This window comes from Lemur catta, chromosome 13 (genome assembly GCF_020740605.2).
Source record: "Lemur catta isolate mLemCat1 chromosome 13, mLemCat1.pri, whole genome shotgun sequence".
NCBI classification, from domain to species: domain Eukaryota; kingdom Metazoa; phylum Chordata; class Mammalia; order Primates; family Lemuridae; genus Lemur; species Lemur catta.
The window spans coordinates 10,262,130-10,287,404 of record NC_059140.1 but is presented as its reverse complement, the minus strand read 5'-3'; the positions used below and the strand labels follow the sequence as shown (position 1 = coordinate 10,287,404).

Genomic DNA, 25,275 nt, shown 5'->3' with positions numbered 1-25,275 from the left:
ATTGCTGACCAGACAGAGAAGAATGAATTTTGTATTCCTTATTATGTGCCCTCAATTTAGCTTTGAGACTTATTTTCCATCCCTCTCCTACACATTCCATCCAGTTTCTGCTAAATAGGTCTGCCTACCATTCTTGGTTGTTGCCTAGATCTTTCCATCTTTATTCCCGGTGCCTGGAATGTCTGCCCCTTTATTTTCTCTACCAGTCAAAATCCTATCCATTTCCCAAGGCCCAGCTTGAAAGCGATTTTCTGCATAAATGTTTCCCAGATGGCCTCTACAGCTCCATCCAGCTTTGACATTCTCATTATTTTTTTTATTTTTTATTTTTTATTTTTTGAGATAGAGTGTTGTTTTGTTGCCCTGACTAGAGTGAGTGCCATGGCATCAGCCTAGCTCACAGCAACCTCAAACTCCTGGGCTTAAGCGATCCTACTGCCTCAGCCTCCCGAGTAGCTGGGACTACAGGCATGCACCACCACGCCCGGCTAATTTTTTCTATATATATTTTTAGTTGTCCAGATAATTTCTTTCTATTTTTAGTAGAGACGGGGTCTTGCTCTTGCTCAGGCTGGTCTCGAACTCCTGACCTTGAGCCATCCACCCGCCTTGCCCTCCCAGAGTGCTAGGTTTACAGGCGTGAGCCACCGCACCCGGCCGACATTCTCATTATTAATGCATGAATGATGCAAACTATAAAGCTAGCTAACATTTATTGGGTAAATACTAAATGTGAGAGCCAGTTCTAAGCTTTGCATGTATTAACATTTTTTAATCCTCACCACAACTCCACAAGGTAGGCAGGATTATAGTCCCCAGTTACAGGGAAAGACACTGATGCACAGAGGGGATAATTAACATGCCATGGTTGAACAAGCCTGCAGCCATTTTTACAGGAAGTGAAGGGTAGGAGAGGGACTGGGAGAATGCTGTTCCCACTGCCAGGCAGTTTTGGAAGCTGGAAAGCTCAAATTGTGTCTCCTAGCTATCATTATCTCTGTAGCTCTTATTAGTTTACATTCCTTAAAAGAACTCTTTCATCTACAAATATAATCCTTACAGCTTTTGCACTGAATAATTTCTTGCTCACTCCAAATAATTTCATCTGTATAGGAAAAAAAATTAGCTTTCAAGAGCATAGGTCCACCTCAGACCCTCCCATTCTCCCTGATGACCAGTTTGGACCCTTTCTTGTATTTTCAAAGCCAATGGGGTTGTTCTTATTTTCCATGTCATATAGGAGCCTGTCAGGCTGACACACATGGTCATTCTCTACAACCTCTCACAGGGTTGTCACTCCCAACTTCAGAACCTCCCAGGGTCTGTGACAAAGTCCTGTTGGGCCCCTGAGAGGCCCTGCTCTTGCCAGGGCCTGTCAGGCTTCCTCCTGAGATCATGCCTAGGTCCTGTCTGCACTGAATTCCCTTCTACAGTGGCAACTCTAGGACCCTCCTCCTGCCTCCCAGAATCTTATATCCCTCAAAGTCAGCAAGGCCAACTGAGAATGATTCCTATAGCATTATTCCCTTCTATATAACATGTACATGAGCACCGTGCTGGCAAGACACGGTTTATTTTCCAAAATCTCTAGGCTGCTAGTCCCTCCTCTCCAACCTCAGTTTAGTCCCTGGTATCTTGTAGGGACTTGCACTCCACCACATGTTCATCAGTTATTGTGTTTTTACTTTGTGCATATCTCTGGAGTCCATTGTTTTCCTTGCAATGAATTGTTTTAGCCAAAGTATTCTGGAAACAAGTTTTCCAATTCTACACTAAATATAATTGAAGTACTTCGTGTAGTGTAATCTCACTAATCGCCTTCAATGAGTCAAATGAGAGTGAAATGAAAGAACTTTTTTGGGGAGGGAAACCTGGGATTCATGCATAGGCTTCTGGGAGAGCAATTGTCTGAAAGTATCTGCAAATTGTGCCCTATTCTGATAGGGAGAGAGTCCAAGGCTTTTAACCTAAAGAAGTTAATAAAACATAATAAAAACATAAAGGATAATTTAAAATCTTCATTTTTTTAAACTGATCTTCTATATCTTATGCTTCATTTTCACAAGATTTCTACCTTTTCTTACTTTAACATAATAGTTAAAATACAGTTAAAAGAAATGCCTTAGTAGTCGGTGTGTATACTAGAGGTCTTCTGGAATTTAATTTGGACTAGGTAATAAAAGGGCTGATACACCAGGGGGTAATGAAGGCTGAATCTTTGATCAAGGAAAATTCTTTTTTAGAATGGGTGCAAAGGGGACACACATATGATTTGGATGAATGGCACCTTTGGAAAATTTAGGATTTGGGAAAATGTTCAGTGTTTGATAATAAATAGCAGATTCTAGTGAAACAGGTGAGCCTTTATGACACATCAAAGGGAGGCTGGAACCCTTATCTGGATGATTAGGGAGGAAAAAAATCCCCCTTATTTTAACCACATAGGAGGAAGCGACTCTATTGCTCAAATTAATTATAAAATACCTTTAAGGGATGTGTTTCAATTAAAATGCAGCTTGTCTCTCTTTATGAAAATCTAGTTCTCTAAAATAGGAATTTAAGAACAAATAAAATATAAGTTGCATAACCACATTTCAAAGGATATCTTATTTTGCTCTCCTTCCCTTCAAGATATTTTAAAAGTATGAGTGCCCTTAATATGTGGGTACCTGATTCAACTGACATAAAACGTAAAACAACTTTTACACAATGTTCTAGGAACATATTGTTAAACCAGCCCTTCCTCACCTCCCCCTTGCTTCCAGACTTGATCTACAACATCTCAGAGCATTGAGAACTGGGTGTTTCAGACTATAGCACAGTAGGTACTCAGAAATGTTTGTTGACGATATTAATAAATAAATTTCAGAAGTCCTAGCCATACAATATTATTCTTAGGCTCCTACTCTGAAGAAAGAAAAGTATTCAGGGGTTGTAGTCATTAGACAACATTTGCAATATTATACTTTCTTTCAACAATACTTTCTTTTGTTGAAATGATTCAGTAAATGATGTGAAAAAAATACCTTTAGGTGTAAAATCTCTGTCACCTTATGAGTGAGAGGCTTATGATAACCTTTTATTTATGTTTCATTTCTCATTCCAGTACCACAAACTGAAAAGAGTTGCACAAATTCTTTTCAGACATTTTTATGATTTAAGTAGGTGATCTTTTTAAAATGATAATGAATGAGAGAAACCATGTTAATGGGCTTCTATACCATTTTCACAATTGTACTATATTTTAACTGATTTTTGTTACCAATTTCCTTTTCCTTTTTCTTTCTTTCTCACATTATTATTATATCCAAATTGGCAGACAGTTATTTTCCAAGTAGGTAAGATATTTAAATGTTTTTGTCAATTATTTCACACTTTCATATGATCATGGTTTATACACATTGTAAATATTCTATTAGATCTGTACTTTTTAATTTATTTCCACAGACCTTGTATTAGTTGGTAGGGTTGCCAGAACAATGTACTGCAAACTGGATGGCTTAAACAACAGGAATTTATTCTTTCATAGTTCTGGAGGCTGGAAGTCCAAAGTCAAGGTGTCATCAGGGCAGGCTCCTTCTGGAGGCAGTGAGGGGAATCTGTTCCTTGCCTCTCTACTGGCTTCTGGAAGTTGCCAGCAGTACTTGGTATTTCTTGGCTTGTGGGCAGAGCACTCCAATCACTGCCTCCATTGTCACACGGCATTCTTTCCCTGTCTATCTATTTCTGTCCCTCTTCTTAGAGCGACATCAGTCATTGGATTAGGGCCCACTGTAATCCAATAATGGCCTCATCTTGATGACATCTGCAAAGACCCTATTTCCAAATAAAGTCACATTCACAGGGTTAGAACGTGAACACATTTTTTTCAGGGACACATTTCAACCCACAACAGACATTCTATTGTATGTTTCACCTCATGCTGTGTTTCTGAGATTCATGTCCCATATCTCAAGCTATGGCCCTGTGTTCCTGCTTCCTTTCATAGTCAATGCTTCTGACAAGTTCTTCACTCAGTCTTCAGCTTAGTATGATTGGCATATTCATCTTTACCTTTCTGCTGAACCTGTTAACTGCTGCTTTTCATTTCTGATTCTATCTAGTCTTTGTGTAATTTCACATCTCTCACCATTTTTTCTCTTTGAAGTGTCTCTGAGGTTCATTTTCACCCCCTTCTTTTCAACTGATCACTCTCTTACTGTCTCCTTTGCTGGCTCCTCTTCCCCTTTCCTCAAAAACTGATATTCTACATATTTCTAAATTTTCTGCTCCACACATTCTGTTATGTCCCTGGACAAGCCCACCTACTCTGTGGCTATTTGTAAGTGCCTCCCAGATCTGAATCTCCAACTTCTTTGTGCCCTGCTGACTCACATTTATAAGGTATATGGTAGAAATAGCATGGAATTGAGGGTCAAGTTGATTCTGGTGATTTTCAAACATGTTTTAGAGATATACTTTGAAACTAATATCAGACCTTCAAATACCATTTTCTTTTTGTTGTATAGTTTTAGTCTACTTTTAGTTCTTTGAGAATCTCCATACTGTTTTTCATAGAGGTGGTATTAATTTGCAGTCCCACCAAGAGTGTGTAAGTTTTCCTCTCTCTCTGCATCCATGCCCACATCTATTGTTTTTGGACTTTTTAAGAAAAGCCATTTTAAATGGGGTTAGGTGATATCTCATTGTGTTTTTCTTTTTTGCGACAGAGTCTCACTTTGCTGCCCGGGCTAGAGTGCCATGGCATCAGCCTAGCTCACAGCAACTTCAAACTCCTTTGCTCAAGCAGTCCTTCTGCCTCAGCCTCCTGAGTAGCTGGGACTGCAGACATTGATCACCATGCCTGGCTAATGTTTTCTATATCTTTTTAGTTGCCCAGATAATTTCTTTCTATGTTTAGTAGAGACGGGGTCTCGCTATTGCTCAGGCTGGTCTCAAACTCCTGAGCTCAAATGATCCACCTGCCTCGGCCTCCCAGAGTGCTAGGATTAGGGGCGTGAGCCACCACCCCGGCCTCGTTGTGGTTTTAATTTGCAATTCCCAGATGATTAGTGACATTGAACATTTTTCATATGTTTATTGGCTATTTGTTCATCTTCTTTTCACAAGCTTCTGTCCCTGTCTTTTGCCCACTTTTTAATGTTTTTTTTTTTTTTTGTGGGTTTTTTGCTGATTTGCTTGAGTAGATTCTGGATATTAGTTCTTTACCAGATGTATAGTTTACAAATATTTTCTCCCATTCTGTAGGTTGTCTATTTGCTCTGTTGATTATTTTTGAGTTCATTTACTTATTTATTTATTTATTGTCATCTTAAGTTACAAATGAACTTTGTTGGGTGTTTGTTTCGGTTGAGTGGGTCCTCCCTAATTGTAACAGTCAACAAATAGGATGAGATACAAGAGAAATGTCTTATCTTTTTGAGCGGTAACATTTATTGACTGTTTGCTTACTGTATATAAAGCACATTACTTTGCTTAAATCATCTATATTATTTTGTAAATTCTTGATGATGAGAAAAGTGAAGCTTAGGGAAATGAAGTAACTTGCTCAAGGCCAGTGACAGAGCACAGACTCAAACATTGTTCTCTTTGTTTTCCAAGCTTGCACTCTCATCCACTATTGCACCCTGCCTCTTAGAGTGCAGAATGAGAAATGAGGTAAGCAGCCCCATATATATGTTGCCCTCATAAGGCTTCTTTTCTCTCTGGCCAGAGAGAAAGGCATCATAGTTGCCTTGGGAACATGAGTATTGATGAACAGAGTCTGTAGTTGGTGCAACAGGCCATTTCTTGTTTTTGTAGGACTTTTAAATGCCATAGTTCATATACAAAATTATCCATATTACCCAGGAGGGGCCTCTGTCAGCATCAATGGGGGCATCTCTTTCTGCCAGCCCTTCCAGGCAATTGAAGAAAAATGGGCCAAACCTCAACCTTCAGGTAGTATTAATATTAATGGAACGCTTATACAACCAGGTAAGTTTCTGGAGTGTCTCACTGAAATGAGAGCAATCCCAGAATGGACAAGAAGAGCCCATTTGTGAAAAGGGAGGGATCTTAAGTTGCATGAAATAAGTTTGTCTTAAGTCTTTTCATTTGTATGAATCTGCTTGCTTTAGGTTAAGTGTAAGGGTGAATTTAGTTTAATGTCCATAAAAAGTAGAATGGACTGCTGTAGGGAGAAGACATAACTTCCTTATCTTTGGAGAAAGAAGAATGAAATGCGTGTTTCAATAGAATTGGATGAACCCAAAATGGAACTGTGGCCAAAATGAAAATTTCAGAATGTGTGAGGGCAGGTAAAATGGGAGAGTGAGAGGGAGAGTGAGAGAGGGAGAAGGAGAGGGACAGAGAGAAGGAGAGAGAGCAAGAAGAAAAGAGAAAGGGAGAGAGGACATACCAATGTGCTAATATTTCTTGAAAAGTTACCAATATTTATGGAGTAGCAAGTGTACCAAATCAGAGTAATATAATGTGGGAAACCCTGGTTTTAGTTTCTGTTGCTGAGGCTGCTATTATTAGTATTATTCTTTGGGGGAATGATTATAGAAATAGGTTAAAACACTTTGGGATAATTTGCAAGATCTTCTCCCGAGATTTGAGAATGAGCAGGGTTATTTGGGAGCATCTTTCTAGGGCAGTACATTTGATTGGCTAGTGTCTCACAGTGGACATTCATATGAACGTTGAGATATGAACTCACATAGATTCACATTCGAGATCAACGTTCTGCACTTGTGCAAACCTATAGGTGTGCTGTCTTCCTATAATTTTGGTCATTTGCATTTTTTTAAAAAAGGAAAATCTTTCTACTGCAGAAAGAGTTAGATCTAGAAATGGATTAACTTCTGATTAGATTCCACCATTGCAAAGCATTTGTGACAGGTGCCTTACATAGATCATAGATGATTCTACACTTGAGAAATACAAAGGACTGTACTTTTGGAGTTAATTTTTCCATTTAATTATGATTTTCAGCTGTGCATGGAAAATAGGTTTATACATGAGTAAGAAAGAGCGATGGAAGAAACTATTTCTATTTGCTATAATATTTATTTTCTCTATGGTGGTTCTTACTTTGGAATTTGAAGTAGAGTCCTCGATCAAACAAAACTTTTTCTCAAAGTTCTTAGGGCTAGAGTTTATATTACAGTAATAGTAAATTACAAACTTCTGTGAGCATGAGCTATAGGCTAAATGCATAGTTGTTTTTGTTTATGTATCTGAAGCAGCTACTGACAATGCCATATCTTGTTTTAATCTAGTGGCCTTTAACATAATATATTGGGGAGAGTTATGAATAATATTATTTTTCTTAAACATAAGTTCTAAACAGGAATTTTTTCAGGATAATACATATTGTGTTTGTGATGTAGTTTGTCAATGGGAAATACAAGCACTTGCTGCTGTAAATAAACCTCTTTTTTTGTTGTTGAGACAGAGTCTCACTTTCTTGCCTGGGATAGATTGCCGTGGCATCAGCCTAACTCACAGCAACCTTAAACTCCTGGGCTCAAGTGGTCCTCCTGCCTCAGCCTCCTGGGTAGCTGGGACTACAGACACGCACCACCATGCCTGGCTAATTTTTTCTATTTTTAGTTGTTTGGCTAATTTCTTTTTCTTTTTAGTAGAGACAGAGTCGTGCTCTAGCTCAGGCTGGCCTTGAGCTCCTGTGCTCAAGCAATCCTCCTGCCTCGGCCTCCCACAGTGTTAGGATTACATAAACTTTTAACCACAAGATGACAGTAGAATGTTCCCATGTCTTTAAAAACTCTTTTTTTTTATTAAATGATTACTAAATTAAACAGATTACCTTTTCTCTCTTAATGAGAAATGCATACAGCCAAGGAATTTTAGGACACATTATATAAAGAGGATTAATATTGAAAGTACCATAATAAATATATGAAGCATTAAAGACTGTTTAGTGATTTTTTTGATTGAGCAGTTTTAGTTGCCCTAAGAAAAAATTTGTTTTATATTCTTCAACATTGAAATAGGAATGTAATGACATCAGAATGCTAAGAAATATCATAAACTGTATTTTACAGAAAAATATAGTTTTGTTGTGTTTGCCCGATCGAGCCTCAAGAAGTGATAAGAACTTTTTCTGTTTCCTTCATTAGGTCATAGAGATATACCTTGGGATACCTGCTATTCTTTTGAGCACATGTATGCTGGAGATTAGAAGTTCAACAAAGAAGCAAAGAAAGGAAGAAAAAGTGAGAAAAGTAGAGACACTGGCATTTAAGTTAAACAAAAAGCAGTGGTGAGAATAATGTGTACGTTATTCTTCTGGGATTTTATCTTCTATAGTAAAAAAATGGATCATCTGTTCATTCAATAATTAAAGGGGAAAAATCTAGTTTCATGCATTTGTAATGTTTTCATTGGTATGCTTACATAATATGTAGTATTATGTTTCACTCTGCAAAGATGCTTATCACGATTATTTTAGTTTTCCTTTGATTTTTTGTGATAAATTTAAAAGATTACCTTGGATCTATTTCTTGTTTTCTAAGTCTTGCAAAGCGTGAGCCCCTTTTAGGTAGAGGCCAGGTCTTGTTTATTTTGTGTCTCCACCTGACTCCTTCCTGCTTTCAGGATGGCAGTCTCAGAATGACAGTTAAGGATTCAGTGTGTGTGTGTAAGGGAGACAGCAAAACTCTGAGCTAGACTCTTGCAATTCTGTAACCTCACCTCCCCAGAGAATTGCAATTGTCATTTTATCTTTAGTGAAAATGACAGTGCACATTAGTGGAACTGAGACTCTTTGTGAAAAACTCTATCTTTGTCATGAATCCCGCAAATAATTGCCAGTTTCTTATCAGCATCTTCAACAAGAACATTAAAGTGTTTGGCAGAGATTCTTCCTTTTCCATGATCCTTGGTGGCAGATGGGGTCTTATGTGGAAGAGAGCAGGAAATTCTGAGGTCTGATATGGGAGGGACTGACAGTGAAGCATGTGTCATACAGGGTACTATGTGCTTCCCTCAGAAGGTCGCTTACCCAACGTTTCACATTCTGTTAATTCTTGAATTCCCAAGATGCCCCTTTATTTAAGTTATAGGAAGAAAAATCACATGACAGAAATAAACTAAGAAGGATGTTTCAATGGGTTAGATGTGGAAGATTGAACGTCATAAGTTAGTATCATAAATTTATACTAAAATTTTTAAGGAATAATTAACACCAATCAATGTAAATTGATTTGGAAAACAAAATATTATGGAACTTTTCTCGGAAAATACGGTTTACCAATATGGACCCCGGGTTAGACTCTAAGATGAAGCAATAAAATCTATAGCAGCAAAAAAGTGTATAAAAGAGGCTCTCACAAATAAATTTCCAGGATCAAGTTTTTTAACAGGGGAATTCTACAGTCATTTTAAATCTCATATAAATCAATGCTGATGATGGGATTAAGACCACTGGGACTTGGGGCTGCTATGTCTGACGCTGTGAGAGGACAGGAGCTGAAGGAATTGCCTGAGCAGAAGCCTGAAATAAGGGCACATGTTAACTGCCTCATTGAGGGACATATATCAGTGATCTGGGAGTATGGCAAAGCATGCTCCAACCTCAGAGCCTAAGACGTCTCAGGCATGAAAATCCGCGGAGCGGCCTGACACTGAAACTTCTCATTGCTGTATAGGTAGATTGCAATGTCAGCCCAGGAGAAGGATCTTAAGGCTTCCATTTTTAGAACACTAGGCCAAGTTCCTTCTCTCCCTCTCTCTCTGCAATGCCTCAGTTAATGTAAAACCAGTCTCCCAGTGGAAAGCATGTAGTCTTTTTGTTCCTTGATCAAATGGGTCACAGCTACTGAAGTTAAAGATTGATATCCATGTACATAGCTTGAGCTTGGCATAAAATTAGTTAGTTTACCTTGATCAAAAGTGTTGTACCAACTGAAGAATTGTGTGTTTTTCCCTTCTAGAAAGGAGAAGGAAATTAGCTAGGACACCTTGTGATTTTGGGGAGAGCCTCGAGACCTTTGATCATTGTATCCCATGATTTTTTTTGCATGAGATCATTGTATTTTGCAGCATGGCAAAGAGAATAAAAAGCAAGTGCTGGGTTTCACTCACTGCCACCTTGGCACCAGAGTGCTGGTGGTTCTCTGATTTCCCCACTCTTTTAAATATGATTTCTGTGTCTGTGTCTGTGTTTGTTTCATCTCTTGCAACACATTCTGCCCAAGGACCCTATCATTATGAGGGATGTCACAAACCTCGATATGCTTCTAAGTCAATTCCAGAAAATTACAATGGAAGAAGAGCTTCCAAGGAAATTATGAAAATAAAATGGAGCATTGGTACTCAAAATTTTTAAATGTTGTACAAAGTAGACTATTGCAGAAAAATGTCCTATCTACACATAGAAATATGCAAGATAACATACTAGCAAATAAATCTTGAATATTAAAAACAGTACATAGTGCTCGTTTTGGCAGCACATATACTAAAATTGGAATGATGCAGAGAAGATTAGCATGGCCCCTGAGGAAGGATGACACACAAATTCGTGAAGCATTCCATATTAAAAAAAAAAAAGAAAAGAAAAAAAAATAAAAACAGTACATAATGACAAAATGCAGTTTATGTCTAATACTTAAGAGTAATTTAATAGTAGGAAATTTAGTGATAGTATTTATCATTTTCATGAAGATAAATAGAACAGTCACATGATTGTGTTCATAGATGCAAAAATGTCCATTTAGCAGAATTTAACACACAATACTCTTTATTTTAAACCATCAAAATGAGGAATTAAAAGATCTTTTAAAACTGACAAAATGGTCTTTTTCATTCTTATGAAAAACCTGAGAGAGATTAATACTATTTTCAGAAACAATACAAGCAAGCACAATATTCTATAAAAAGTCTATAGTGTTCATTGAATTTGCAGTGAGCTTTACCGAAGGCAAATGAAGAAACAAGAACAAATATGTAAGACTCAATTTGTATATGATATGATCGTATATTTGGAAACACAGGTGAATTGGTAGAAAATACCTAATACAAACGTAGTTCAGCAGACTAATTCAATATAATATTGATGCACAAAATAGTAGCCTTTCTAAGTATTATTGACAATTATCCATGAATATCATGTGTGAAGAATACAATTAATGTATAACATACATTTTAAAAGTAAAAAAAAATTACCTATGAAGAAATATAATTAAAAATGTGCAGTCTATTTGAGGTAAAAAAAATATAAAGAATTCCAGAAATATATGAATGAAGACTTAAAAAAATGAAAAGTTGCATCTTATTCTTATATAGAAAAACTCAATAAGGTAAAGAAGTCATTTATCCTTAAACTAATTTCACCTTTGTATTTGATTTCATAATAGATTATGTTAGTTTCTTTAATCTAGCAATAAGTTTGCAAAGTCCACATGGAAGAACAAACACGTAAGAATAGCCAAAATCCCTGAGAAACACAATGAATGTGTCTGGTCCTATGATAAATTAAAACACATTACTAAATAAAATATTCCATAATTAGAGCAGTGTGATGTTGATGCAAAAATAGGCAAACAGACCAGGACAGTAGAAAATTCAGGAATCTAGCAAAGTGCATAGGAGAAGATATGCAATAAAAACTACAGAAGGGGAGCCTTTATTAATACTTGGTGTTTGGGAACTGCATATTCCTAAAAAAGGTGAACATGAATTCCTTCTTTACATGCTATAGTAAGATAAATGGCAAAGGAGAAATCTAAATGGCAAAAACAAAACATACAAATAGTAGGAGAAAATATGGATCAATATTTTTATAAGTTGTCATAAATCTGGTATATGACTCAACTAGAAAATGTTAATGAAAGAAAAGATTGATAAAGCATATAACAGAAAGCAAGAATACTGCGTATAGTAAGTCAAGTAAAAAGGAAAATGCCAAATTGAACATCTTTTGCAACTTATATAACAGACAAAAGGAAGCACACATCTGTTTGTTCTAGAAAACAAGAAAGTTCTCGAAACATGGTTTCATGGTATAAGGAAAAGGGAGGCAATATGAAGTGTCCCTCACTGACCTAAGGTGGGATAATTTGAGCTCAAAAAGAAACTTAGATGGCAGTGTATAAAATTTCATCAAAAACACAAAAAGTAATGTTAGGAAAATATCCACTTATAAGTTTTGTTTGTTTTCTGGAGCCGCATGATCATTATTGTGACAACTGATAAAAGAAAGAATCAAGCTTTTATCTTTCATTTCCTGATAGGCTAGTTTTTTTCCCTTTTGTTTACTCTGTTGCTAGGGCTAGAGTGCCATGGCAGATCTTCCTGCCTCAGCCTCCTGAGTAGCTGGGACTATAGTTTCACACCACTACACATTTTTTGTAGAAACAGCATCTTGCAATATTGCTCAGTTAGGTCTTGAACTCCTGGCCTCAAGCAATTCTGCCTCAGCCTCCCAAAATGTTAGCATGACAGGTGTTAGCCACCATACCTGGCCCTAATAGGCTAATTTTTAATAGAATGATGAGCTCATGAGAAAATGCAATTCTTAATAGTAGAGTGAGAACTAATATATTCAAAGGATATAATAGAAAACTGCTATTTGGCAATCCTCAGTAAAATAAATGAAATTACAAAAATACTAATCAAAAATGCTAAACAATTATGTGAAAGAAACAGGCAGACATTACTTGAACCCATTGATCAACTTTAACATAAACAAATGTGGAAAAACCAGATGTGTATCCAAATGTGCTTTCTGAATCCAGCTGGGCTGGAAGCTTAAAATAGAAAGAGACCTTAAGTGATTTCATACCAAAATCAAAAAAATACTCCATTAATAATATTATATTGATTACATAGAGAAACAATATTTTAGATATATTGGTTTAAATAAATTATTACAATCAAATGCACGTGTTTCTTTGCCTTTTCTTTTATGTTGCTACTAGAAAGTTTAAAATGACACAAGTGGCTCATAATTTCTTTCTACTGGGCATTGCAGCCTGAGAGGATCACCTCCTTCTTTAAAATTTAGGCTGCCTCTTCAAAAGACCAGAGTCCAAGAAGGTTAGAAACTCTGAAATTTAAAAATAATTTGGTCACACAGGGAAAATGACTTTTCACTGTTCTCCCTGCCTTCAAGGGCTGAGTCTTAACATATACTCACCATCAAATTGGTACTAACTGATCAACACTATGGTGCTCACATGGTAGTCATATTCTCCAGGGATTATGGGGTTTGAGGGGGCAAACCCACAACTAATGGTCACAGACATGGTGAGCATTGTAGAGGGGAAGGGATTCCTCTAAACCTCGCTTGGGTTAGGCAAAGACATAAAATGTAACCAGAAGATATTTGCACTTCAGTGTTCATTGCAGCATTATTCACAATGGCTAAAATGTGGAATCAGCTTAAGTGTTTATCAAGGGAAGAATGGATAAGGAAGATGTGGTGTATGTACACAATGGAATATTGTTTAGCCATGAGAAGGAAGGAAATTTTGTCTTTTGCAGAAACATGGATGGATCTGGAGGACATTGTTTTGGGTGAAGTAAACCAGACACAGAAAGACAAGTGTTGCATTTTCACACTCATATATGGGACCTAAAAAAAAAAAAACGTGATCTCAAGGAGGTAGTGAGTGGAACGGAGGCTACTAGAGATTGGTAAGGGTGGTAGGAAGGGGTAATCAAGTGGTGTTGGTGATGGGGTAATTCTGTTGAATAGAAGGAAAAAGTTCTGGTGTTCAATAGTGCAATTGGGCAACTGTAGTTAATAATTTATTATATTGCAGAATAGCTAGAAGCTTTCAAATACTCCCCACATAAAGCAATGATAAATGTTTCAGGGGAATCATGTCCCAATTACCCTCATTTGATCATTTTATGTTCTATGCTTATATCAAAATATAATATGTACTCCATGAATATGTACAATTATTATGTATCAATAAAAAATTCATCAAAAATAAAAAATAAAAATAATTTTATTATATTGTTTCCTATTTTGAATATCATATATATTATACATAAATGGATATAACCATATCTACAAGGTTAAATGCAAACATCTTCAAGGAAGGGGCAGGTCCCAGCAGAGAGAGGAAGCACAGCCATGAATGTGTGGGATCCCATCGCCTGTCACTCAGGGCCCAAAAGGGCGGGCTTGGGGCCTTATTCAGTGCGGGCCCCGCTGCGGGAACCGTCCAACCAGGCGGGCAGCGGAAGGGGCGGGGTCTTCCACCATCTTGGCGGGGCCTGTTTCTCTTGCATCAGGCCGCCAAGCGTCCTCCGTGTGCGCTGCTCCTTCGCCATTGCCCTGGGAGGTCGGGGTGGCTCTGCTGCAACTTCTCCTCCGGGGGTTCCTGGAAGGTCTCCGTGGAGGATGGCGGGACACCCCAGAACCCAGGAACTGGTGAGTGTGCGGGCCGGGTGTCCTGAGGGGGCGAGGGCTGGTTGGAACCCACTGGAAGTGGCCGTGGCGGCCCTAGGCTCCCCACAGCCAGCCGCGTTGTCTGCGGCTCGGAGTCCCCGCTGGTACAGCTCGGTCCTCGGTCCCCTGCAGCCAAAGGGTGGCGCTGGGCCTGGGCCGGCAGCCGGAGCCCGGGCGTCCCGTCCGTCCGCTGGGGCGTGTTTGGCCCCGCGGGAGCCTCGTGCGGGCAGGTCTGCGCCCGCGGCCCCGCGCCTTCCTCAGGGTGCGGTGAGGACGCAGGAGGGTCGGCTCGGGAGGATCGTCGCTCGGTGTGCGGGGGCTCGTGCGTGGGGGGAGCTACGGTCATTGGGTCCCCTAGTCCTCCTCGCATTGAAAATTAAACTAAGGCGCTGTTAAAACATTGAAGAGTTTATAAGGGCAAACGGCAATTTATGAATCCGGAAGCAGCCAGCAATGGTTTGTGCCTTGGGGCCCCCTGGGGGCCTTGCAGGGAAGGCTTTTATAAGGTGCGTGAAGAAGGAAACCTAATTCAATAATTGGTTACAGTTTCGTAGTCACTTTTTTGGATTATGACAATGGCTATTTTCTGGTTTTGTAATCAGAGGTGCTGTTGCATGTAATTAGTTCTTCGTGGTTGGTTAAGCCTGAATTTTGCTTCGCACTAAGGTAGTAATTTATGAAAAATACATTTGAGTTATATTTCTGTATTAGGTAGGAACTCAGGGCACTAGAGTCACTTCAGTCTAATTGCCTCCTATTTAGTTATTTTAAAACTCCACAGAGGGACTATTTTTTCCCTATGTTTTCCAGATATGGCATGTAGGGTCTCAAATCCAACACTGTGCCCCCAGTGTTAACTCTTCTAGGGCTTACAGTGAAATCCTAAATTTCCAGTTCTTTCCTCACATTCCCAAATGCTAGCTTCCCCTCACAATTAAAAAAATTATGAATTATTTGTTTTTTATTGTGTTGTCCAAGAGGAAAGAGTATTTTAATTGTTTATTATTATTTCACAAATCAGTAACTGTCTTTTAATAACATTTGATTTCTCTTGCTCAAAATTTCAGATCAAAGGAAATCAGAGAATATTCATTTGACACCCCTTTGCAAAACCCCTTTGTGCCACTCCTGCTTTTATCTTTCCTAGGCACAGACATCTTACCAGCATGTCTTTAGGTTGAGTTTCTTCTCTGGAGACTGTAAGGTGTTTTGGAGTGGCCAGTGCCAGAGAAAGAAAGACAAGCAGAGTTAAAAGGGATAAGTAAAGAGGCTTTACTGGGGTGCTCCCAGGTGGGGGTAATGGGTCCCAAGAGAGGGGCCCAGGCAAGCCTCGTGGTCCCACAAGTGGAACCAGAGAAGCCACCCCGCCCAGAAGTCAGGGTGGGCTTATATACTTTTTTAAGGGTGGGGGATGGGTGTTTCTCTGGAGGGAAGGTTTCAGCGGGAAGAGTGAGGAATTTCTTTGTTTCAGCTTTAGGGCAGGTATGGAGGAGTAGAAGGGGCTTCTTCCTTTTCCATTAGGGAGGGGAGGGGTGCCCGCCACCAGCCTTACAGAGACTTTACATGGTGATGTGTCCTCAGCCACCCTCCTGTTTTTATCTGGTCATGGGTTCCACAGCTATCTGAGGATGACCAAGGACACCCACAGAAGCCGTGTGTCCTAGAGTGTCTAGTGAATATCATCAGCCCTGGGTCACCTCCTTGCACAGGACAGCCTGAGGTATGGGGCTGGAGCCTATGGGGACCAACTTGTTGGATGTCCTGGGGCTGAGAGAGTCTTCTGGTGTACCTTTCACCTGAAAAGCTAACCCCTTGAGACTTTAATGTTTTCTCCTCCCAGCCCTAGTTTTCATTTCTTGGAGACACATTGGTGGCCAAGCAATCAGTTTCTGGTTTTAAGGGAAAAGGACAAAAATGATTCCTATTCTTTGGATTTTCTAACTCTTGTGAGGGATAAAACTATCCCCAAGGACAAGAAAAACCCTCCCCAGTGAGCTGGTACAAGAACCTGCAAAGCAATTTGCACTTGAGGCACTCAGTGTGGTGCAGGAATGATGCAGTGGCTACTGGGAGGGTGGTCTTTGAGCACTATGATGAGCAGGCTGGGTGTGGGAGTGTGTCCCAAGTGATAGCACGGCCTGATTTGACACTTGAGTCAGACATGACTGTGTTTCTGTCATCACTGCTCTTCCCTGGGTGTGTCACCTTGAAAGGATTTGTTCACTCATTGCAACTTCGGTTTTTCATTAACAGTAAAATGAATTTTGGCAGTCCAGCTTGAAAGATAAAAAATACTTTCAAAGAGGCATGAAAGTGGTGAGTTTCAGAAAATAAAAACTACTCATATATTCCATTTGTTAAAAATTATTTACCTGTTTTCTTCCCTAGAGTGAGTTTAGTAAGTTTCTTGGGTCTAGTTTTGGTTTGTTGTTGTTTGTTGTTGTTGTTGTTTGTTTGTTTTTTTGTTTTAGCAGAGTTTCAATCTTTTGCACAGGCTAGAGAGGTCAGTGGCATGATTATAGCTCACTGCAGCCCTCAGTGACTAGGCTCAAACAGTCCTCCTGCTTCAGCCTCCTTAATAGTAGAACTATAAGTATGTGGCATCATGCTGGGTAATTTTTAAACATTTTTTGTAGAATCAGGTCTCACTATGTTGCCCAGACTGGTCTCAAATTCCTGGCCTGAAGCAATGCTCCCACCTTGGGCTCCCAAAATGCTAGAATTAAAAGTGCGAGCCATCACTCACTCTGGCCTCACTGTGGTGGCTCTTATTTAGAGATATGTCTTATTTGGAGGTAATTTTCAATAGAATTTCAGGACTTTGTTTTGGGAATGCTACTCAGGAAAGAAAATAGAAAAAGTCTCTTCCATTTTTGTTGCAGAAAAATTAATGTATTTCCACAAGAAAATGCAGTAGAAAAATTGGGGAATTACAAAGGTTTACCCAGGCATCAGTTTCTGTCTTGTGGTTGGTGGAGAACTTGTGACAGTGGGTAATTCTGTTCTGTATCCTGTTAGCTGGATGTTGGAGTTCAATGATAAATCCTATGAGATAGGGTTTGGCAATTCCTAGAAGTATTCACACATGATTGTTTACAAAATAATTTTTACCATGAAGATAACAATTAAATGACCTGTTTATTTTCTGAAATGGCTAGATACTTTTGATTTTCCTTTTAAGGTATAAAATTTAAATGCGTTACAATTTCTGGGATATTATAATAGATACACTCTGTTTTTGTCCATGTTTCCTGGCTCTGAGCTCCTATAAGCCTTGCTATTCGCTAAATGACTAGAGCAATAAGAATTTCTTTTCTTTAAATATTTGGTCTTTTGTTCTTGGTTCCTGAAGGAGATCCTGAATGGTAAAGGTAAAAGGCAGTCTTTTGTTATTTACAATAAGCCTTTCAAACCCACCTTAGCTTATGTTCCTGTGTGGTTTGTTTTGCAAAGCCCCTAGAAACCACTGGTTGGGAGGCTAGTTGACAGGGGGAGCAGCCATGTGCTTAGAGGGATGGAATTTTCGGTCTCACCCCCAACCTTTGGGCTGCAGGTTAAGTTGATTGAAAATGGCCTATTGTTAAATTAGTTATGCCCATGAAATGAAACTTCAGTTTAAAAAAAAAGGACAGGTTTTGGGCAGCTTCCAGACAGCTGAACACATGGTAGTTTCTGGAAGCTGGTGAACCTAGCAAGGACTCAATACTCTGTACCCCTTCCCCCATACCTTGCTGTATGTATCTCTTCATCTGGCTGTTTGTGTATATCTTTTAATATATCATTCATAATAAACCGGTAAATATAAGTGTTTCCCTGAGTTCTTTCAGGTGGTCTAGGAAATTAATTAAATCTACAAGGGAGTCATGGAACTGTGCATGGAAAAACCCCAACTCTGAAATGTTTGAAAGAAGTTTATTCTGAGCCAAATTTGAGGACATGGTCTGGAGTCACTCCCAAGAAGCCTTGAGCATGTGGACTCGTGGTGGTCGGGTTACTGTTTGGTTTTTATACATTTCAGAGAGGCAGGGGTTATAGGTGAAGTCATAAATCAACACATGGGAGGCATGCATTGGTTTGGCCCAAAAAGGTGGGACATCTAGGGGAGGAGGCTTTCAGGTTATAGGTGGGTTTAAAGATCTTTGGCTGACAATTGGAGAGAGTGAGGCTTTATTTAAAAGACAGGAAATGAAATGCTTAATTTAAGATAAAGTTGTGAGCACTCTGGGAGGTCCAGACAGGAGAATCTTTCAAGTTAAGATAAGGATCTGCTAGGATGCTTGAGTTAAGATGGGGGGTTTTCTATCTTTTAGGTGATGCTAATGCTATACCAGAGTCAGGTTGGGAAGTAAACCACAATATATTTGGTTCACAAAACCTGCCTAGTGAGATTTTACCATTTGTGAGCATGACTCATCAGGCCACCTTGGGAAAGAATTTTGAGCAAAAGAACAGATCAGAGTTCAGTCCTCAGAACTGTTATTTGAAGCTGGTTAGTCAGAGGTTTTGGAGGCCTGGATTTGCAACTGGTGTCTGAAGTGAGGACAGTTTTGCAGGACTGAGTCCTCATTTTGTGTGATTTGATGCTGTCTCCAGGTAGATAGTGTCACAATTTAATTGTATTTGAAGATATTTAGCTGGCATCTCCTGCAAAATTGATTGCTTCTGTAGTGGTAGGGTGAAATTGTACATTTTTTGTCAGAGAAGTCTTCTGTGCTGATTGATGTTGTGTGAGAGAAGAGAAAAATCACTTGTGGTTTGAGACTTTTTTCCTTCAGAATTTCCTTCCCTTTTATAAACATAAAATCTGAGTTGAAGGGATTTTGCTGAATTCTTGAAACACTGTATTTTCTCATTTGCAATTAAATGAATAACCCTGACTGAGAAGCAGAGACATAAGCCCAGTGACTTGAAGCCAAAGCCAGTCTTCAGTTTGCAAGAGGAGGTGATTGAAGGCCCAATTATTTCTTCTGGGGAGCCACCCTGGGAGGTGTCCCAGCCTGGTCACAACATCATGGAAGGAGCCCTTTATCCTGAGAAGTTATAGAGCCCAGGAAATCTGGGGATGCAGACGAAAGTTTGGTTGGGGTTGGGATGGAAGGAGTGTGTGATGCCCCATCTATGATTGCAACTGTCATTGTCTTAGGGCTATTTTTATACATTGACAAGTGAAACAAATTCAGATTTATGTGGGAAGTGACTTTATTGTAAAGTAGTATTGCAATTTGAGAAAAGCACCAAATATAAGATCTACAAGCTTCCTTCACAGGTAGGAGTAAATAAGTTTGGAAGACAGTTGGGAGAGGGAAGGCAGAATATGGGGTAGCAAAATCAGAAACTGATTTACCTAGTACTCATACTGTTCTTAGAGGGTGCACAGAGAGGGGTTGTCTTCTGGCTAAGACTGAGGGGGCACCAATTTCAGCGTCCTGGCAGAAAGAATAACTTAAGCTGTATTGCCTTAACAAGTATTCTGTTGAGACCAGTGAAAGCAGAATTGTTCATCTAATTGTTTATGAGACAAAAATGGAAATCTGTAGAGTCTGTGTCTGGCTTTATGGTAGGTAAAAGAGGGAGCATGATCTAAGACATAATGGGAAAGGTGGGGTTTTTTGCAGTGAGGTGCTCTCGATGAACAAAAAGATGGGGGTTTCTTTCACACAGCTATTTGCGAGGTATACTTTCCAGCCCCATCTTACCCCACCCCTTTGCCTTGCCCTACACATCTCTTCCATTTTTCCATTCGTAAGTGTAGCAATTTTAATAAATTTCTGAATGTATTTAAAGTGTTTTATTGAGTTCCATGAGTAGTTACATCAAATTATTGAACATGAGAAGGGGATTATGAGAACCCCTGGTTTATAGGCAGTTGTTCAGAAGTATAGATGGGCCCTCAGGGCTTGCAAATGGTGTCCTAAGTGTGAGCACTGATGTGGGACCAGGCCCTGAAGCTGTGGATTCTGTGCTATCTCCCGATGGTGTCAGGATTGAATTGCTGGCCCACCAACTAGTGTTGGGGAATTGATTGGTGCTGAGCAAATGCCAAATATTTTGGTGTTAGAAATGTTGTCAGAATAATGACATCATAAGTCAAAACCTTAAACTGACTCCTGGTGAGTGATCACTGGTGAAAATTGAGAAACGGGAAGAGGGAGCATTTTCAACCTGTGAGGAGGGGCAGTAGGATGTGTCAGCTTCTCAGGTTTCTCTCACTCACTACCTAATAGTGAGCCACACTAGGCTGTATCTCCACAGTAGGAGTGGCCCCAGGCTTGAGAATGTGTTCAACCTACTGAATATAGGGTTCCTTGTGAACTATGGATGAAACAGGCTGCTTGTCTGAGCTGTTCCCATTTCTTTCCTTTATAAAATCTTGCTACCATATATTTCCAGTTTTCCCAAGTATTTGTGAATTTTATTCCATGATTTGAGTGTAAGATTCTTATTTTCTTGCTGGAAAATCAGAGTGGATTGAGTGATAGGATCTAAAGAAGTAAAGAATATTCTTAAAATAAATAGTTTCATGCAGAATTTAAGTAATAAGACTGTGACCATCCAGGTACAGAAACAGCCTCAGGGAGCTGTGGTGTGCCCCCTGATCTCACCTCCCTTCCGCACCCAGAGGCCTCTGCCGTCCTGATTCTTTTTGTCACTCTTTTATAGCTTAAATATCTATCATGAGCAGACGATGGCTCAGTTTTGCTCTTTGTGTTCTCATAATTTAATGTTACCTTTAATATTGTGTTAATATTATGCTCCAAAGGTTTTTCTGTGGCTTCTGTGCCTCAGTTTGTGGCACACATACTGCTGTCTGAGGCTGTGGCTCACCCAATTTGCTCACACATTCCACTGTTAATGGGACTTTGTTTCAAGTTTGGTTTTAGATGTTGTAGAGAAGGCCATTTTTGATGTTGTCCCCCAGGTATTAACACTTTGGAAATTTTTGAACCTAAAGGAAGAAACCGAGGCACAAAATATAATTTTGAAGAGTTTACGTGAGCCAGAGTAAGTACAGACCAAAGTAACCTTGGCTATGAGATCCTTTTTGTGTTTGTTATGAGCAGGTTTTTAAAGGCAAAAAGGGGATATGGAGTGGGCCAATGCAAACTTCTTTGTCAGAAATTCTTATTGATTTACACAAACATTGATTAGTGATTGGCTGTAAGTTGATGAAGTATGCAGTGAGTTATGGTGTTCAGCATGTGGCATTTGAGGGTGATTTACAGCTATATGTGTCAATCAGTCTAGAGGCCACATAGAGCAATCAGTTTCTAGAGATGATTAATTAGCTTAATACTCAAGGTGGGGAGTGGAACATGACAGCCGCCTGATTTCTGTGCTTCTCTGAGCCTGGTGATTTAGAGGAGGCTTGCATTTTTCAGACAAAAAATTTCTTTTCTTTCATATTTCTCCCCTTTAATAAAAATATTTCAGTTCAGGAGCTCTGTGGCTCAAAGTCTCAGTGTCTAGATGTCCCTCATCACCAGGTATTCTCATCCTTAGACAGTCCTGTCCCACACTGGGAAAGGGGAAAGAGGATGTAACTTAGTGCGATATTTTAAGAGTACCCAAAAGCAAAATTGAAATGGCATCACAGAGTGCCGAGTGAGACTTCAGTCCAGTCATTGGTTTATATAGCTGCTGTTGCTTATTTCATTATGTCCAATCTTTGGAATACCATGATTTTGATTTTCTTGGAAGAAGTAAAACCATGAGATACATAGCATTAATAATTTGAATAGTAGAATATAATGCTCATAAGAATAATCAAAAGAGTATTTGTATGCCAGAACAACAAAAACCTATTCTATTGTGAGCCAGCTAAAGGCATCAGGAAGAAAAGTAAATCTAGGTTCTTAGGGACTTGTCTCTAAAAGTGTAATCTTTTATGATTTTTCCTAGATTAGTTTCTATTTCATAAAAACTACTTATGTATACATGAGAGGTATTTGCCACAGTACATGTCTCCTTGTTCAGGTAATATATAATCTAAAGCAATATGATGTTTCATACAACCTCTGCCAGTAAATCAGTTGCTTTTTGTTGATGTGTGATAGAGGTAGCACTTTCACCTACCGGCAACTTTTCCTAAGGTTATAGGAAGATGTCTATGTATGTGTTCATGGGAAGTGGCACCCTGTTAAGGCAAAAGCACTCTAAATTGCATGTAGCTATCTTCTTGATGGCCAGGCAGGCAATTGATAGTTTTCCCCAAAATAGAATCTCCATCTGTAATAGATAGGTGGTCATTCCTACAGAAAAATTTGAGGTAAATAGTCCAGTGTTGGGTTTTGTCAGAGCCATTTTTAGATGGAGTGATGACAAAATGTTTAAGAGATATTGACCTTCAATTTAGCATCACAGAGACTGATCAGCAATACCTGATATGGTTTCTACCACCAGGGATAGAGGGAATGTTTTTTTGATGGTATTTTCAATAAACATAATTTCTAGGTTGAAGTTGTGATAATGAAGAATATCACCTTTAAGTAGATTTTGGTTATGTGTACTTAATGCAGGTGCATGGGCTTTCATGTAATTTTGAAGGGAGAAAGCTAATGTTTTCCAAAGGTGGTAAAATATATATATATATATATATTTTTTTTATGAGACAGAGTCTGTCTCTGTCACCAGGGCTGGAGTGCCGTGGTGTCAGCCTGGCTCACAGCAAACTGAAACTCCTGGGCTCAAGCAATCCTACTGCCTCAGCATCCTGAGAAGCTGGGACTATAGGTGTGCACCACCACGCCTGGCTAATTTTTTCTATTTTTGGTAGAAACAGAGTCTCTCTGTTGGCTCAGACTGGTCTCAAACTCCTGACCTCAAATGATCCTCCTGCCATGGCCTCCGAAAGTGGTAGGATTATAGGCATGAGCCATCATGCCTGGCCTAGAACATATATTAAATATACCAATAGGAGAGCATTAGTCCAGAGAAGGTTAAAAGTTTCTGTAAACTTTGTCAGTTGATATTGTAGTACCTTATTTATATATTCTATTCGTCTGGAGGACTGAGGGTAGTGTCCACAATAGAAATGCTGAGAAATTGGTCACATGTTGCAAAGAAACTGAGTTTGTTGACCAGTGAAAGAAGTTTCTCAGTCTCTGTGAAGCTCAGAAGGAAATCCCCAAGAAGGAATAGGAAAAGAGTAGAGGGTCATAGTTAAACAAAAATTGACCTAAGAAATTTGGTCATTTTGTTTCTTTCTTTTTCCTTTTCTTTTTTGACAGTTTACTGAAAAGGTGAAGCAGATACTTTTATCTCCAATTAATACTTCATGAAAATCTTGTTGAAATGAGAAAGCCAAATTTTACCCTTGAATTTCTGTATTATTAATATTAAAGCTAATTTTAATAAAAACTTATAAACAAATGTATCCAATCTCAATCAGTTTTGGCCACACAAGATAAGATTCCTATACAACTTTTATAATCTCTTATATTTCCATTCTCTTTTTTCTCTAACTTTCTATACCCACTCAGTTTATCTCTTTCATTTTTTTCTTCTTTTATTCTTTCAATTGAATTCAACCTTTAAATAACTTCTAAACTAGGCAAAGTTACTTTTTCTAACCAGAAATCACATCCTTATTTATATTTCAATAACCTTTTGCACACACAAAAACATACATCTTATTTTATTTATACACATTCTATGTAGAATTGTTTCTCTTTTGTCTAGTTTTATTTACCATATGTTAGTAAGAATTTTAACTCTTAGTAACTTTAATTCATAGTGAAAACATAATATGTAGAGAAGTTTACCTGTGGCTCACCTACTAATAATTTCTGAATATGCATTTTATAATGTTTAGAAGAATAGCCTTTGTAATGGAATAATTTTTCAGTGTAGAAAAGAACATATTTACTAACATATCTAAATATATTTTATCTGTGAAATAAGAAACCAAATAAGCTTAAACTCATATTTAGTAATTAATGCCTTAGGATTATATCTTATTTGGAAATGATCTATATATTCAATGAATATTCCTCATTTAATTTACCACTGCAAAACTCTAATAGTATAGTTACCAAAAGTATTTGAAAACCATTTTTAAATAAACATTATGAAACATAATTATTATTATAGGTTCATTTATTAATTTCCATTCCATTTATGTCTGCTTTATTCATTGTTAACAATTATGTTTGTAAAATCTCTTGAGACATAAGAATAATCTAGCCATCATCTAAGGTTAAACTTTTTATTATAACTATTTTTATACTACCCTTGTTGGCAAGTATTATAAAAGCAATAACTTTAAAGTTAAGTAAATGAGTATTTTGCTGATATATCAGAAGACATGATTGTTTTTATTAAACTAAATATTAAACTAGTCATATTCACCAAAATATTTACTTGTTGTGTGAAATTGGAAAATATTTGTTCTTATTTATTTAATTATGAGTACTCATTCATTTTTAGGTTAATTAAGTACCATGTAGACACATGTATAAATGTATGCATACATGTAGACACAGTGTATAACTTACATATGTACACATGCATGCATGTAAAAGAAGAGACTGTGGAGTTAAACGTAAAAGAGAGTAGAACTTTAGACCATGGAGGGGGATGATGGGAGACAGTGAGTGATTTAACAGGAGGCAGAACTCAGGTCGTGATGCCAATGATGGGGAGCGGCACCTGCATGAGCTTGAGCAAGTCATTTCCTTTCCAGTCCTGTTTCCTTTTTCACTGAGAGCCTTTCCACTCCCTTGTCCTTCTAGTAGTCATGAACTTCAAACTCTCTGATTTGGTGTCCACTCCCTTTAACTATTTTTACTGAGCTTTCCTATATTCTCCCTTTTGCCAAGGGGGAAACGGAACTGTGAGATGTATTTTCTTTATCACAGGAGAAATTT

The 25,275-nt window shown here is 38.5% G+C and overlaps 1 protein-coding gene and 1 non-coding gene across 2 annotated transcripts in view; both read left to right on the top strand.

The window, feature by feature from the left end:
* Positions 1-10,441: 10,441 nt before the first annotated feature.
* Positions 10,442-10,548, top strand: LOC123649533. The gene has a single exon (XR_006739041.1). It is a non-coding gene; the product is annotated as a U6 spliceosomal RNA (small nuclear RNA).
* Positions 10,549-18,815: 8,267 nt separating this feature from the next.
* LOC123649051 (zinc finger protein 98-like) overlaps positions 18,816-25,275 on the top strand; it is a 31,289-nt gene continuing 24,829 nt past the window's right edge. The window contains exon 1 of the mRNA XM_045566982.1: positions 18,816-18,899. Within this exon, the coding sequence (XP_045422938.1) occupies positions 18,816-18,899 (84 nt within the window). The remainder of the gene's footprint in view (positions 18,900-25,275) is intronic.